The following is a 14,672-nucleotide window of genomic DNA, read 5'->3' on the forward strand; positions in this document are numbered from 1 at the left end:
GGCACTCAGAGCCTGCTGCTGTCTCCTTGACCCGGGCCTGCTTGTTGGCTCTTTTTGCAGTTCTTTAACTCAGTGCGGCTTTGGGATTTTATCGAGAACCGAGAAACCCGGCAAGTCCCCAGCACTGATGATGTGGATGTGACGGAGCTAGGAGACCTCTTCATGCACCTTTCTGGAGTAGAGTCATCAGAACCCTAGTCAGTGCCTTCATTTGGGCTCTGCAGTCAACTTTCCAAGGCGTGGTGTGGACGCATCTGTCACTGACCCGAGGTGATGTGGTACCGGGGTGTGAGTGCAGTAGTGAGTCCCCTTGGTCTCTTCATGATGAAATTTCCCTGCCCTGGTGAAGGGAAGGGAGATCACCAAGTCCATGGAATCACTACATTTAGATTTGAGAGCTCTGAGTTGTACCTCCAGCCCCTTTATCAGGGACCAGCTATGTGGTCCAGCTGTTTTAATTGATTGCTTCTAAATGAAACCGGACTACCATCTTTCTTTTGTGACTTTCTTCTTTAAGCAACAGTAAACTTAACAGCTGCTCCTAAAGCAGCAAATCTTTCTTGCCAAGACATCGCCAACCCTATAGAGGACTCCCGTGCAGTGACCATCTCTAATATAGTTGTTGATCCTTGAATTTATGCAACTGTATAGTGAGAACACATTTGGTCATATTGGTGCTGTACCATAGAGTACTTTTAAGGCTGTGAGGATGGCTATTGCATTCCGTCCAGTGTCTCAAGTCAACAGGCGTGTGCAGTTGTAAAGATCTCCAGGGAGATTCCACCTTCCCTTCCCCCTAGTAGTTAGAGCACAAGACACAGGACTCACACTCACATTGCTTGTTCTCACCTAAAAGCAGGCTATACTCTACACTGGTAGACAGGAGCAGTGACTCCTCTCTGTCTAAGGAGAACTGGGGCCAAGGCAGAGCAAGTTTGTTTTAAACCTGATTTTATTTTTGTAAAAAGCTGTTATTACCTGTGTGCTTTTTGCTTGGTTGTTCATGTAACTGCAGAGGAAGCTCCTTGAGTTCTGCACAAGAAACTGAACAAGTAGGGCCCACACTGCAAATTTCATATTACTTTTGAAGGAGTCAGTAGCCATTAAACCTAAATTTAATTTATTTTATTAAAATAACATAATTGAGGAACCATCAGATAACTGTATTTTATCAGGCTCAATAAAAACAAAATTAAAACCCAAAATCATTAAGAAAACCTGTATTCCTGGCTTTCTTACAGACAAGGATGTGACTATAGAGATAGGGCTGGGCTGCAGCCCACCCCATAGGGGCAGCTCCTGGAAGACAGATTCAGCGTGTGGGAGGCTGCCAGAAGGTGGAGCACCGTGCTTGGAAAGCATCCTCTGCACAGGACATCTTAGACTCAGTAAGAGGAAGGTGTGTCCACAAAGTGAAGTTCTGTAGTACCAAAGCAGGCTCCCCCAGGTGGCCAGGACTCCATGTGCAAAACTGGCACTGCACCACTGTCTGTACAGGCTCAATGAGCCAAGTTCCCAACTGCATGTCCCTGCAGTAGCCGGAGTGCCCTGCCTTCTCTCTCCAAGGCCATTTGCCCTAAAAATACTCGCTGACTTGTATACCTCTGGAGCAGGCTGGCTTGGCGGACAGCTTCCATTTCCAGGGCAGGAAGGGTAGAAAAGAAGGCAATATGAAGTTAAGGCCCTGTGAGTAGTCTAGGTCCTTAGCAGCAGCTTTTCCGGAAACATGCATTCTGCCCCCAAGGAAACAGAAAGTGGTGCCTGCTGACTCTTCTTCGTCCCCTGGTGGCCTAAGAACAGCTATAACGTCAGCTAGAAGACTGGTAGCCTTGGGGATGTGGTCAGCGTACAAGCATTGATGTCCTCAGTGTGAGCTGCCCGATGCAGGGAAGGCTCAGAGGCGCTCCTGTTGATTTTCGGCAGAGAGTGCTGAAGCAGCTCAATGGAAGACAGGATCTGAAACAAGGCCCCATGTGGTATCATTAGTTGGAAACTGGCATCTCCTCAGCCATACCAAGCACACGGGCTGGGTTTGGTGTGGGGGGGGGGGGTTTTACATATAAAAAGACCCAATCCTGGCCCCCCATATTTCATCCTTAGAGCTCTGTCTAACCTGAGGAAACAAAGGCCTTTCTTCTTTGACTTTCTTCACACAGTCAGCCACCAACCTCTTCATTGCCTTGGGGCAGTTCTTGTAGAGCCTGCTAAGATCTGGGGAGGCGTACCCACGGCCCACCATGAAGATGATCTGAAGAAGAAACAGTTGAGCAAAGGAGTTAAATCCGCCTAACTAGCCCCTTACTGCTTTGCCAGGCCCCATGCAGATTACCTGGTCTCGGTTGTTGATGTGGGAGTAGGGAAGCTCCCCAGTCATCAGCTCATACAGCACAATGCCATAGGAGTAGACATCGGACTGGAAGCTGAACGGGTTGTTATCCTGCATTCGGATTACTTCTGGGGCCTATAAAGACGAAGTGTGTTAGTCCCTGGTAATGACCTCCAGAGACATTGAGGAGCCAGGCTCCCACTAGTTAGGGGGTTCAAGTGCTTAGCCCAGGGTAGCTCTTCCCTAAAGACTCAACCCCCAAACTCTGGCCTCTGTTGCCTTGCCAGGAGCTGCGTGGTTTTAGACTTAGGCTCCCTGGCTATCAATGTTGCACCCTGCTCTGGGCAGGACGTCCATCATGCTTGGGAGATCACATGGGGCCAGCTTCCTCACCATCCACAGCACAGAGCCAGTGGGCTGTTCAACCTGCTGAGAACCACTCCAGCGCGACTTCACTGTTGCCAAACCAAAATCTCCGATTTTCACCGTGAGGCCTTCATGGAGAAATATATCTCAATGCTTGTTAAGGAGACTGACAGTTCTGTACTGTTTATAACAGGGCTTCTGACCACCTTCACTTTTCTACTAAATCTTCCAGCAGACGTGAAACTATGGCGCACACTCAATTACAGGACCCCACACTGCTTATCCCCTCTGCCTGCATTCGGTTCTCAGAGCAATATGGCAGCGGAGGCTTCCTACCTAAAATGCTTTCTTTAAAACCTAATAGATCTGCTCTACTTTGTGACTTCTGTCCACTTGCTTCCAGGTAACAGGCAAATCTGGTCTGACTTGTGACCTGTTGGTTTATTAGGGTTCAAGCCTTAAATCTATGCTACATATCATGTATCAGGAGGTATGTTAATCTTGGCCCAGTGCTTAGCTACTAAAAAACTTACCTTGGGAAAGTATAGCAAGGAGTCATGGCCACTGAACAAGCACAGCTCATTGGCCATGCAGAACAGCTGAGCCATGTACTGAGTTATAGCATGGGAGGTGCAGTTGGTGAGGGGATGCTGTTTCTAACAGTGGCCTCCAGGCCGACTTCTGTACATTTAAGGACAGTAAGTAGCTATTTTGAAATTTCCTGAATACTGGGGAATTCTGGGATACTGGTTCTGAATTAATGCTAATTCCAGGAGACCCCAGGAAAAATTGTGTCCTTCCAGTTAAAATGGGAGCTTGTGGAGGCCAGGTAATTCATGGAATTTTGGTTAAAGTCTAACTCACAGTAGTTACAGTGGGGCCCCAAGCTCATCATCCTGTGCAGTAAGGGCTGTTATGGTTGGAAAGGCTTAAATGGAAGCCTTTAAAGTGGCCTCTGACAGGAATGTGAAACAAAAGTGTTACTTCCCTGGCAGAACTGCAGTAATCAGTGCCACCATCAAAGACCTGAAAGATGCAGCGGTGGTAATTCACGTGAGATCTGACAGACTGTACCAGATATGGTGTCCTTACTTGAGCAATTAACATACCTCCTGATATACAATGTATAGCTATTGATCTAGCAAATGCCCTTCTCTTTGGTACCTGTCCATAAGGACTACCAGAAGCAACTTGCTTTTGATTGACAAGACCAGCAATATACCTTTAAAGTTGTACCTCAAGGATATGTTAATTCTCCAGCCCTGTGTCATAACTTAGTTTGAAGGGATCTTGGTCATGTCTCTTCCACAAAAATATCACATTGGTCTACTATATGGATGACATGCTGGCCTGACCAAGTGAGCAGGATGTAGCAATCACTTTGGACTTGTTGGTAATGCTTATGTGCATCCGAGAACTACAGGCTAAAAATAAAACAGATCCAATAACCTTCTCAAGCTATGCTTTGGATAATCCAGCCAGGCTGAGGTAAGTCTATTTCAAGTTTGTATCCCAATTCTGAAGGAATTATTTCCAGATCACTGTTGGTTTAAAACAAAACCTTAAGGAAGGAACTCTCATGGATACTATGTTGGCTTCTCAACTACATTTTTGTTTTCCTTTAAAAAGACCCCTTTCTTCCCAGTCCAGCACCATGAACCCTGTGTGAGAAAAAGGCCCCTTTGGGTCCTTAAGCTGAGAACTCAATACCAAAGGATACTGTTGGATTTCATGTCTCTGTGGATGATGTTCTTTGCATGTAAATAGCTGTGAAGGAGAAAAATCAGTTAACTGAACTGTTTTGAGACTACAGCTAATAAGTCAAGGCACCAAAAGGCCTGTCTGTCTTCCTAACCTAATCCTGCCACCTACAGAAAGACTCCAGCATACATGGGCTGACACATCAAGCATTAATTTCATTTGAAAGGTAACTGTGACTGCTGCACTGCCCATCAGCTAACTGATGGGTAGCACTGTGCCCTGCATATTACAACTTGGATTTGCCAGGCTTGTAGGATGCTGTATTTTACCTCACATTCTGCCTATCCAAAGACAAAACTGAGAAGTGAGAAGGCAGGTTATCAGTAGCCAGGGGTGACTGTAAGCTGGGTATTTTCCTGGGTGATGAGAATACAGAATGTAATAGGATGACTATTCTATGAATATAGAAACCCCCTCCAAAAAGAATTTGTATGGCATGTGAATTATATACCTCAGTGCTTCTTAGAGTTCTGTATGAATTTTTTTTTGTTGTTGTTGTTTAGTTTTGTTTTTTGAGATAGGGTTTCTATTTAGTCCTGGCTGTCCTGGAACTTACTCTATAGACTAGATTGGCCTTAAACTCATAGAGATCCTCTTTAATGCTAGAATTAAAGGCATGTACCACCAGTATTTGGCTTCTGCATGAGTTTTAACAACAGGAAAAAAAAAAAAAGCCTGTGTAAAACTCACACTGTGCCCTCACCACTTGAAAACTAAAGCTTAAGAGCGCTGCCTGGTGCTCACATGGTCACTCAGCACCATGTTGAGCAAAAATCCTAAAGATGGCCTTTGAAAGAAAATAGATCATCAAAAGTGACAAAGGGGCTCAAGAAACGGTTTGGGTGTTTAAGAGAACAAACTGCTCTTACAAAAACACTGTTTCAATTCCATACATACACACAGACCCACATAAATATAAAGAGAGGTCATGGCTGAATGGGTAGTCAGGCTGATGAGAAATGGGAACTCCAGACTTCCTTACATGAATATTTGCTGTAAAAGAGCCTACCCAGGTGCTACTCACTCTGGTCCCACAAGGGCAACTCAGGGTTCAAGCCACAAGGACTCACCAAGCTGTCTACTTACTCCATTCCCTGAGCTGTCTGCCGGGCAATGTCAATTAGCTGGAACATCTGGAATTTGGTCTCCTGGACATGCAGGTGTTTGTAGAGACTGCTGCCTTCACACCACTGGGTCACAATCGCCAGGTTGTCCTTTGTCATGTACCCCATGAACAGCAGGATATTAACATGCCGTGTTTTGCTAGGGGAAACGGGGTGCGGGGGAGCACAGCTGTGAGACCACCTTCCACACACCTCCATGCTAACTTTGCTTACAGAGGATGTGCTTTGCACAGGACCCCTTGTCTGTGGAATCCACCTCTGTCCAACTCATTCTCTACAAAGCTAAGAGTGATTCAGTAACTAGGCTGAGTGTTTGAGCTCCAGAGCAAAGCAGATGAGCTATAAAAAAGATGCTTAGAAATAAGGGCTAAAAACTATCTCAGTACCACAAACTAGACCCATAGAGCTGGGCTGTTAAGTTTTGAGTACAAAGGGATACATCCATAAGAAGGGCTCTTCTGGCTTCCAGCACATATATTCTAGAGGAAGAATGTCCCTTAAACCCACAGCAGGTGCTGACCTGCGCAGCCTAGCCCTAGCTAACCCTGCTGTCCAGGGGCTGGGCTCACCGCAAAACAGCCACCTCGTTCCTGAAGGCCTGAAGTTGCTCTGGAGTTGGGTCAACCACCTTTAGGATCTTTACTGCAACATCTCCTGCAAATTAATTTGTAGTCACACTCAGTTATATAGTCTTTATTTTTTTCAAATACCGTAGGATTTATATGCATCTTACCTTGTTTTTTTTAAGACAGGTTCTCCCTGGGACCCAGGACTCACTCCCTGACTGGGGTCAGCCAGTAAGCCCCACCTACTTTCCCAATACTGAGATTGCAAATTGAGTACAACCACAGCTGGGTTTATATAAGTGCTGGGGCTTGAACTCAGCTTCTCATGTTTGGATGGCAAGCACTTTACCAACTAAGCCGCCTCCCAGCCTTTCAAACACCCTAATTCTAAGGAAGATAGGGAGTCACTTTTCAAAGAACGTGTATCTGTGCAGGCAGAACAAATATGCCAACTAATACACATCATGTGACTGAGATGCTTCACTGCTACTCATACCCATGGAGGCCTTCAGCAAGCCTGCATCCACCTGAGCATCAAGGTAGGTGGTGTGGGCTAGCTCCACAGCCTTACCCTGTGAGGACGAAGATTGGGAGTGACAGGAGTACTGAAACCTTGCTGCGTCACAGCATGTATGCTGTCAAGTCAGCTTAAGTGGTGAGACCAGGAAGATGGTTGGTGGCCAGGTGCCTGCAAAGGCAAAACCTGACAGGCAGGCTAGGAGTGCAGGAAGGAGGCTGGAGGTGATGCTGAGCAGCCCTTCAAGAGCAGGCTTTGCCTAGTTCATGGCCTGCTGCAGTGACTGCCTTCCTTTGCAGACCAAGAGACAAGCCAGCAGGGTATTAACAGGTCTCAGAGAAGGAGTCCTTGTACAAGTCACTAGCCAGCTCTCTATCTATGCTCTTAAGAAATCAACTGTTTGGGGCTGGAGAGATGGCTCAGTGGTTAAGAGCACTGACTGCTCTTCCAGAGGTCCTGAGTTCAATTCCCAGCAACCACATGGTGGCTCACAACCATCTCTAATGGGATCCGATGCCCTCGACTGGTGTGTTTTCAGCTGGTATGCCAGCTACAGTGTACTTATATTCATAAAATAAATTTTTTTTTAAAAAAAGAAATCAATTCTTTATACAACAACTAGGCTAGGCAAAAACCTGTGTAGTGATGTTCACTGAGAGAAATAGATGCTGCGGTCTCCAGAGGAATTTGGACGTCTGCACACTTGATGCTCAGGACCTTTGTCTCTTTCTGCCCTATTATCTATAAAGTCACTAGCACCATATCTGAACTGGGGGACGGCATATCAAGAGACTTTGTAAGCACATTCAAAAAAACCCCTACTTATATTGCTAATGTCCTAAATCCAGGTGTTAAAAACCTGGTGTGGAAATGGTTAAGTATGTTGCCACCTTATTCAAGCTACAGCTACAGAGTTTAAGCTCGAACCTTCTAAGTGATCAAGTGTTTCCCGTGGCACAGGAAGAGATAGCTACAATTAACCCTTAATACTTGTTCACTGGTTTCTAAGCACCACAGGGACTTATTATATTACCAATTACTTATTATTATACCAATTAAAATAATACAAGGTTAAAGTGCTGTGGAATTTCAAAATTGATTTGATTGCTAGGTGTGATCAAGTACCTACAGAGAAAGTCACCATGAACCAAGAAGCCCCTAGCCCTCTCTGCTAGAACCTGACCACCAGAGCGCTACAGCTAGAAATGGGCCATAAACTCACCATGCCACTTGCCCTTGTACACAGTGCCAAAGGAGCCCGAGCCAATCCGAGTAGACAGCATCACCTCACTGGCTTCTATTTCCCAGTAATAACTTGAATCTCTCTGCCCACGAGGCCTCTGAAACAAGTAGAGAACATTCATAATCCGTGCTATCAAAGAAAGGACCGTCCTAACCCCATCTGTTCCTGCTTCCTTTAATGATAGACACCGTCACTGCGGCTACAGTCTCTGTCGTTGTGAGGAGATGTCAGTTCAGTGAATTGTAGCCAAATGGCAACTTACAGGATGTGAAAGTGCCAGGGAGCACTGGCATTCATTTCCCTTTAACATGTTTTATTAGATTCCCACCCCCAAATATCTAATTTCCAAGCGTTTATCTTCATTGAACCCCGAGTGACAGGAAGTGTTACTGGCCATACTCACAATTTTGTTTTTTTCCTGGGTCCCAGATCCTGGCGCCCTCTCTCTTTGTGCTGGCACAGGGGTTTTGGGCTGTGACCAGCCTGTTGGGCTCAGGTTGTTGGGGCTGCTGGACAGGGCTGAAGGTGAGGCTTAATAGACAAGACAAACAGAATCCGCACGTAGATAAGCCAACAGAAGATCACAGCATAGAGAAAAAAAGCCCATTACTGATCACTAAATGACTGGGGTAAAGTACCTGATTCACTGTGACTTCGAATTGCATCCTGAAACAAAAAACAAAAGCTGATCAGGCAAGCTAGAAAAGGCTTTCTCTTTGGGGGAAAGGTTGTAGGAACAAAACAATTATTAACTCTCTAAAATAGAAATTATACTTCCATATTCTAAATTCCTGGTTTATCTAATGTCAAAAGCAAATTTTTCCCAGATTGATTTCTATTAAATATTATGTTAAATGAATGTCAATATTCATGGTAACAACATTTCTCAGAGAAAAGGAAGGCAACAGAAACAAACCTTCAGCAAAGGCTGGCAAAGTACTATCAATAGGGATCTCCTCCAAAGACTCAGGTCTACTGAGACTTAACCAGAGGCAGAGACAGAGAGACAGAGATCCAGCGAAGGCTCACGTTCACTTCATTAGGAATAAGGACAGATATGGACCTAAAGTTGGGTTTGACAGAGGTAAGCACTACTTGAGGCCTAAGTCACAGGGAACTGGAAGGATGACAATAAACCCCAGAGCCTGAATCCTGTGTTTACATTTTTAAAATCCACATGGACAGAATATGGATCTCAGCCTCAGCTCTATTAGCACTAGATATTACTTTAAACCTTAGTAATGTTCTCAAGCAGGCTACATTCTCTTATGTGACAAGCCAACTCTACTAGACACTGTTTCAGAGACTAGTTCAAATCATGGAGACCTACCTCAACAGGACATTTTTTAAAGATTTTATTTTTGATTTGTGTACTGTGCACCACACATACACACACACACATGAAAATCCAGGTGCCCACAGAAGTCAAAAGATAATGTGAGATCCCTGAAGCTGGAGTTACAGCTAGTTGTGTGCCTCCTGACATGGGTACTTGGACCTGAACTCATGCCCCATAAGAGCAGCAAGCACTCTTAACTGCCCAACTATCTGTATAGTTCTCCATGGGGCAGTTCTAAACTCTAATTTTAAAATTCTTCCTTGAGTGTGGGGTGTATACAATAATATAAAACCACTTGACCCTCATCACCTCAGAAAGTGTCTTTCTAGAAAGTCACCTGTTACTTTTCTTTGTATAACCACAGCAAACAAGATATTTGTTCTACAACACTATTACTAGAATGTTCCCACTCAATATTTTAAGGTTTATCTTTCATTTTATATGTACGGGCATTTTGCCTGTACATGTGTGTGTGCACCACATCTGTGCAGTGCCCTTGGAGACCAGAAGAAGATATTACATTCTCCAAAAGTTTTTATGTGCGTGCTGGGACCTGAACTAGGGTCCTCTACAAAAAAGGTGCTCTTAACTGCGGGGCCATGACTCCAGCCATGTTTTCTGTTGGTTGGATGACTGTTTGGTAGGCTTTTTAAATACAGGGTCTCACTGTGTAGCCCACGCTGACTCTGAACTTGCCATTCTCCTGCCATAACCTTGTTAGTGCTATGACTACATAGCATCACCATGTGCCACCATGATTAGCTTTCAAAGATATCTTTACAAGAGTAAAACAAACCAAGCTACTGTGTGTTCTCCCCTTCCAAATCCCCCCCGCCTCAACACACACACAGTTTCAGCCACCCTGTCCAAGTATCTTAACAGTATAAAACCGAATTGTGAGTCCCAAGCCTATCTGTAAAAACATCCACAGAGATACTTAAGAATCCAGATCCTTGGGACTGGGGAGAGGATTTGGTTGCTGAAGGGCTTGCCATGTTAAGCATGAAGTCCAGAGTTTAATCCCCATGTGGTGGCACATGCCTATGAGCCCTATACTGGGCAGATGGTGACAGGATGATCCTGGAGGCTCACTGGCTGGGCAGCTTAGCCTAGTCAGCAAGCTCCAGGCTCAATGAGACCCTATTTCAAAACACAGCTGGAGGGCAATTGAGGAAGACATCCATCCCTAGCCTGCACATGCCTACACACACACAATACAGATCTTCACTCTACAACTCATCTAGGCCTGCTGGTGTGTGTGAGTGGGAAGGGTGGCAAAGCCTGGGATCTGCCTATCACAATGTAGCCAAGTAGGAGAAGCCTGGTCATTCAGCCAATCTCTTCTGTTATGGTTACTGAGTAGATTATATCCCAGAATACAGTGGGGTAGTTTTCAATGCCTCTTACTTTTTCCTTCCTCTGCCCATTATTTTATTTGGTAGTAATTACTATAATTGGATCACATAATCCCAGGATAAAATTCTAAGTGTTCCTAAGTTTAAGTATTAGTTTAGAAGAACATATTAAGCCAAAATATACATATACAGTCCAAAATGCTGAATGAATCCTGTGTTATAAAAAAGAAAAAGAAAAGGAAAAGAAAAAACAAAAAGCCAGACATGGTGGCACATGCCTTTAACCCCAGCACATGAGAGGCTGAGGCAGGCAGATCTCTGTGAGTTAGAGGCTACCTTGGTCTACATAGTGAGTGCCAAGGCGGCCAGAACTATAGAGAGACCCTATCTCAAAAAACACAATACTACCTCCATAAGGGAAAAAAAAAGCCACAAACAAAATTTTCTTTTGAGGCACAAACAGGATTGATACGTGTGCTACTTATGTTAGAAACTGAAGAATTTTCACTTTGAATCTACTAACAGTTTAAACAGAAACAAGTTGGACATGGGAAGAAAATGGCTACTTTATGATTCTATTACTGGGACTAATGATGATAAAGCTGTTAGCTTACATGGGGTAGGACAAGCAGTTAAAGGTGATTTATAGCTAGAGAGAAACCTGCACCTGAGATGACAGGTGTCAAAAACAAGTTTTTACAAAGATTAATTCATGGTGTTATGTGCTCATGTCTCTTGGGTCTTTTTTTATTTGATTTTGAAATAGGATCTCACAATGTAGCCCAAGCTGGTCTTCAGTAAGGTCCTCCAGAGTCCTCTAGGCGTGTGCTTATATGCCAGACTTTCTGATAAGCTTTTCTAAGTCGTACCAACCAGATGGATTTCTAATGTCTGAACTCAATACAGATGCTGTGTTACTATACTGGTCCATCTTTTGAGAGAACTGAGTTTTAAAAACTGTTTCAATGCCCTTGTCTTCAAAAATCTACCTTGAGAAATTCACCTATTCATGATATCCCACAGAGTGTTTTACTCATAACTATAGAAAAGGGAAAAAAAAAAATCATGGCAACAAGTCTGGCTAGAAGTATAAATGTACAGTTGTCTCACTTAATAGGCAGTCTCTCCTGTTAAACCCAAGAAAGCAAAGGCATGAAGAAAATACCTACTCTTCCCCTCAGACAAAATCGTCTGGAGCACGCCCTGGGAGAAGCATTCAGGCTGTTATTCTAGTCCAAAGCAATGAGAAATAAAGAAGAATAAAGAACAGAGGAAGCATTTGAAGTGTATTCAGTTGATTTTAAAGATGAGCTAGAAAGCAAACCAAACAAACAGAACACACAAGGAAAGAAAGGGCAGTTTACAAACACTGCCTGGCACTGACATAGTTCCCTCAATGCACAGTAGACCCAGCGCTCCTACTTTACAGTCCTCTAGAGCATCTGAGTCGTCACACTACACCCTCACTGCTCTGCAGCATCTGTACCAGCGCAAAGAAATCCTATCCAAAGCTGGGACCCAGAGCACACTGATTAGTGAGGAGCTGTTTCCTGCTGGAATGACACACTGGCCTAGTTATTAAGCCAGTCTTTAGACGTTAACAGATTTAAAAAGAACATTTCAAAGTCCAAGGGCCTGAGAAAGTACTGCAACACTCCTGAGCAGCTTTGAAATCCACATTCTCTGGGCTTCCCAGTGTTAACTACTGCTGCTCATCACCACCCCCAAGGGGCCCTATTACCTCAATCATCCTGCTGTCCACAGGCAGGGTGGTGCTGACCATGTGGACATTGGGAGTGGACGTTGACCTCTGCCTCTGGGACAGGGAACCTTCAGAGGAAGGGCTGGAGGTGTTGAAAGTGAAGGCATGGGGTGTGGAGTATCTGTGCTGGGAACTGGGCATGGAGGAGAAAAAAAGTCCCATGATTGGTACTCAGGCCTCCACAGTGGCTAAGTCTTTTCAACTGCTTAGCTCATTAGGACACTTAAGGGCAAACCTGACCCATACAACCCATGACACAATATTTCACTCTCTCAATATGCACTACAGACTCTTCTGTGTTCCTTTTCATGCAAAATTTTGAAAATGAGAAATAAATGTACTTATCACCCCTTGTGAAGAGTCCATTATACAGTTTATCCTTGGTAATAAAATCACTCTTCAGAATACTTCAGAGTTTTCTAAGAATAGATCAGTATTTGCCACAAGTACTACCTAACTGGAATTGGCCCAATTTAATTCAAAGAAAGACTGGAAATCTCTCCCTGTAGTCAGCACACAGCAAAGCATGTGTTCTACTGTTAGGACATCTGCAGCCCGACTGTGAAAAGACTGTTTCAGCCTAGGAGCATACATCAACAAGTGCAGGAGGAGGGCTGGGGTGCAGTTCCATGGCAGACGGTTTCCCTAGCCTGTATAAAGTTCAAAGTCTGAACCGCAACAGCTTGAAACCAGTAACTCCCATGACTAAAGGTCTGACTCCATAGCATGTCATCTAGATGAGGTCCTAAATTCCACCCCAACTCCAAAAAACCAAAGCAGACCATATGTGTTCCATAGATGAAATTTAAGGTTTGTTCTGATCACACTCACATGAATTCAAGGGATAAAGGCTGTTTTTTCTAAGGAATACTATTCTGTCTGTGCCCATACCATCCTGAACAGGCCTGGCCTTATTTAGGGAAGGCTGTTCCCTCACTGAAATGCCACCTTGCATTAGGAATTGTACATTTAGGTTTTCTAAGTCTAAGTCTAGCTCCTTATCTTCAAGGTAAGTTGTTTTTTGCTTGAATGTGGTTCAAATTACCAAAAAGGATTCGATTCATTCAAGTCAGGCATAAACACATATTTCAGCACAAATTCCTTGTTCTGAATGCTGCCTTTAGTTCTATAGTAGCTTTACGGGGATCATTAAATAATAGCTGATTATCTATCAGACATTTTAGACAAAAATGTAGATTTTTTACCTTAGGTCCTAAATACTTGCGTGTCACTGACTGATGTAACTCATTGAACTTGGAGTTTTAGAGCCAGAAAGCAGTGCAGACAAGTTAGAGGCGAACTCTGACCATAACCAGATCTACCTCCAACTACCCGGGTCTTAAGCCTGGGGAAACATCTACAAGTTCAGGCCTGCTTTCTTCTTAGTTGCTATACTCACTTTGGGGACCCTTTCCACAGATGCTTAATTCACCACAACGGGAAGAAGACAGAATTCAAGCTTTTTATATGTGTAATGTGAGATTGAGGTGGTATTGTAACAGAAGGACTGCGTCAAAATCACTTTCCAGAATGTAAGTGCACTGGGACCACAGAGAGAACGTGGCGAACACTGTACTTGGTGTTCCACAGAAACAGCCAAGGGTCTGCAGACAGGACATGAAGAGGGACTTCTTTGTGTTCAGGCTGACAACCTAGCCGATCAATGCAACTTTCCAAAGGCCCAAAGAAAAACCTTACCTAGCAGGCATCCGGGAAACAGATTCTCGCATCCGACGCATTGTGAAAGAGGGTGGTGCTGGGACTCCACTGTCACTTGCAGTGGAATTTGGAAACAGCCTAGAAGAAACAGGGAAAGATTAGTTTGTGGATTTGGTCCTCTCATAGAGAAACCATCCCGCCTTGCCTCTAAACCCAAAGCTAAAACCCAACTTCCCTTGATTCATTTTCCTAAAGTCAGTCACCTACTATGAAGACCATCAACCAGAAGGGCTGCATTACAGGCTGAGTGACAGCAACCAGCTGCCAGGGTATACCTCTAGAAAAGCGGTCCTGTCCAGCTACACTACACAATGCTTCTTAAGTGATAGAACAACATCTCACAACCTCTACCACATACAGCTTTTCTGGAACTGCTGTCTTTGAAACACACACACACACACACACACACACACAAATTCATTATATTTAGTACCAACAGTAAAACAGAAGGGGAAGTGGGATTACTATTAACCAGGCACATTCATTCCAAATGCTGAGTCCTGGTGCTAAGCAATCTCATGTTATCCCCACCAACTCTTTTGAAATGAAGGAACTGAGAAGACTTGTGCTAGTGACAATCCTAAGGGTGTGAGG

General features: G+C 44.3%; 2 protein-coding genes across 14 annotated transcripts in view; one reads left to right on the forward strand and one right to left on the reverse strand.

The window, feature by feature from the left end:
* The window catches only part of Mkrn2 (makorin, ring finger protein, 2), a 41,969-nt gene extending 40,752 nt beyond the window's left edge, over positions 1-1,217 (forward strand). For 9 of the 10 annotated variants that reach the window (XM_087656907.1, XM_087656911.1, XM_087656912.1 and 6 more), the window contains one exon: positions 61-1,217. In XM_087656907.1, the coding sequence (XP_087513033.1) occupies positions 61-198 (138 nt within the window). In that variant the 3' untranslated portion in view covers positions 199-1,217. 10 annotated transcript variants of the gene reach the window in all.
* Raf1 (Raf-1 proto-oncogene, serine/threonine kinase) overlaps positions 1,104-14,672 on the reverse strand; it is a 60,869-nt gene continuing 47,300 nt past the window's right edge. For 2 of the 4 annotated variants that reach the window (XM_087655984.1, XM_087655985.1), the window contains exons 6-17: positions 14,058-14,156; positions 12,339-12,492; positions 8,542-8,569; positions 8,307-8,434; positions 7,883-8,000; positions 6,147-6,231; positions 5,540-5,716; positions 4,413-4,459; positions 2,720-2,838; positions 2,330-2,461; positions 2,114-2,248; positions 1,111-1,956 (exon numbers count right to left, since the gene is read on the reverse strand). In XM_087655984.1, coding sequence (XP_087512110.1) covers positions 1,813-1,956; positions 2,114-2,248; positions 2,330-2,461; positions 2,720-2,838; positions 4,413-4,459; positions 5,540-5,716; positions 6,147-6,231; positions 7,883-8,000; positions 8,307-8,434; positions 8,542-8,569; positions 12,339-12,492; positions 14,058-14,156 — 1,366 coding nt within the window. In that variant the 3' untranslated portion in view covers positions 1,111-1,812. Of the gene's footprint in view, positions 1,957-2,113; positions 2,249-2,329; positions 2,462-2,719; positions 2,839-4,412; positions 4,460-5,539; positions 5,717-6,146; positions 6,232-7,882; positions 8,001-8,306; positions 8,435-8,541; positions 8,570-11,766; positions 11,827-12,338; positions 12,493-14,057; positions 14,157-14,672 lie in introns of all 4 variants that reach the window. The other 2 variants (XM_087655987.1, NM_012639.2) reach the window with 2 other exon arrangements.

Source organism: Rattus norvegicus, chromosome 4, assembly GCF_021556685.1.
Source record: "Rattus norvegicus strain SHRSP/BbbUtx chromosome 4, alternate assembly SHRSP_T2T, whole genome shotgun sequence".
In the NCBI taxonomy this organism is placed as follows: domain Eukaryota; kingdom Metazoa; phylum Chordata; class Mammalia; order Rodentia; family Muridae; genus Rattus; species Rattus norvegicus.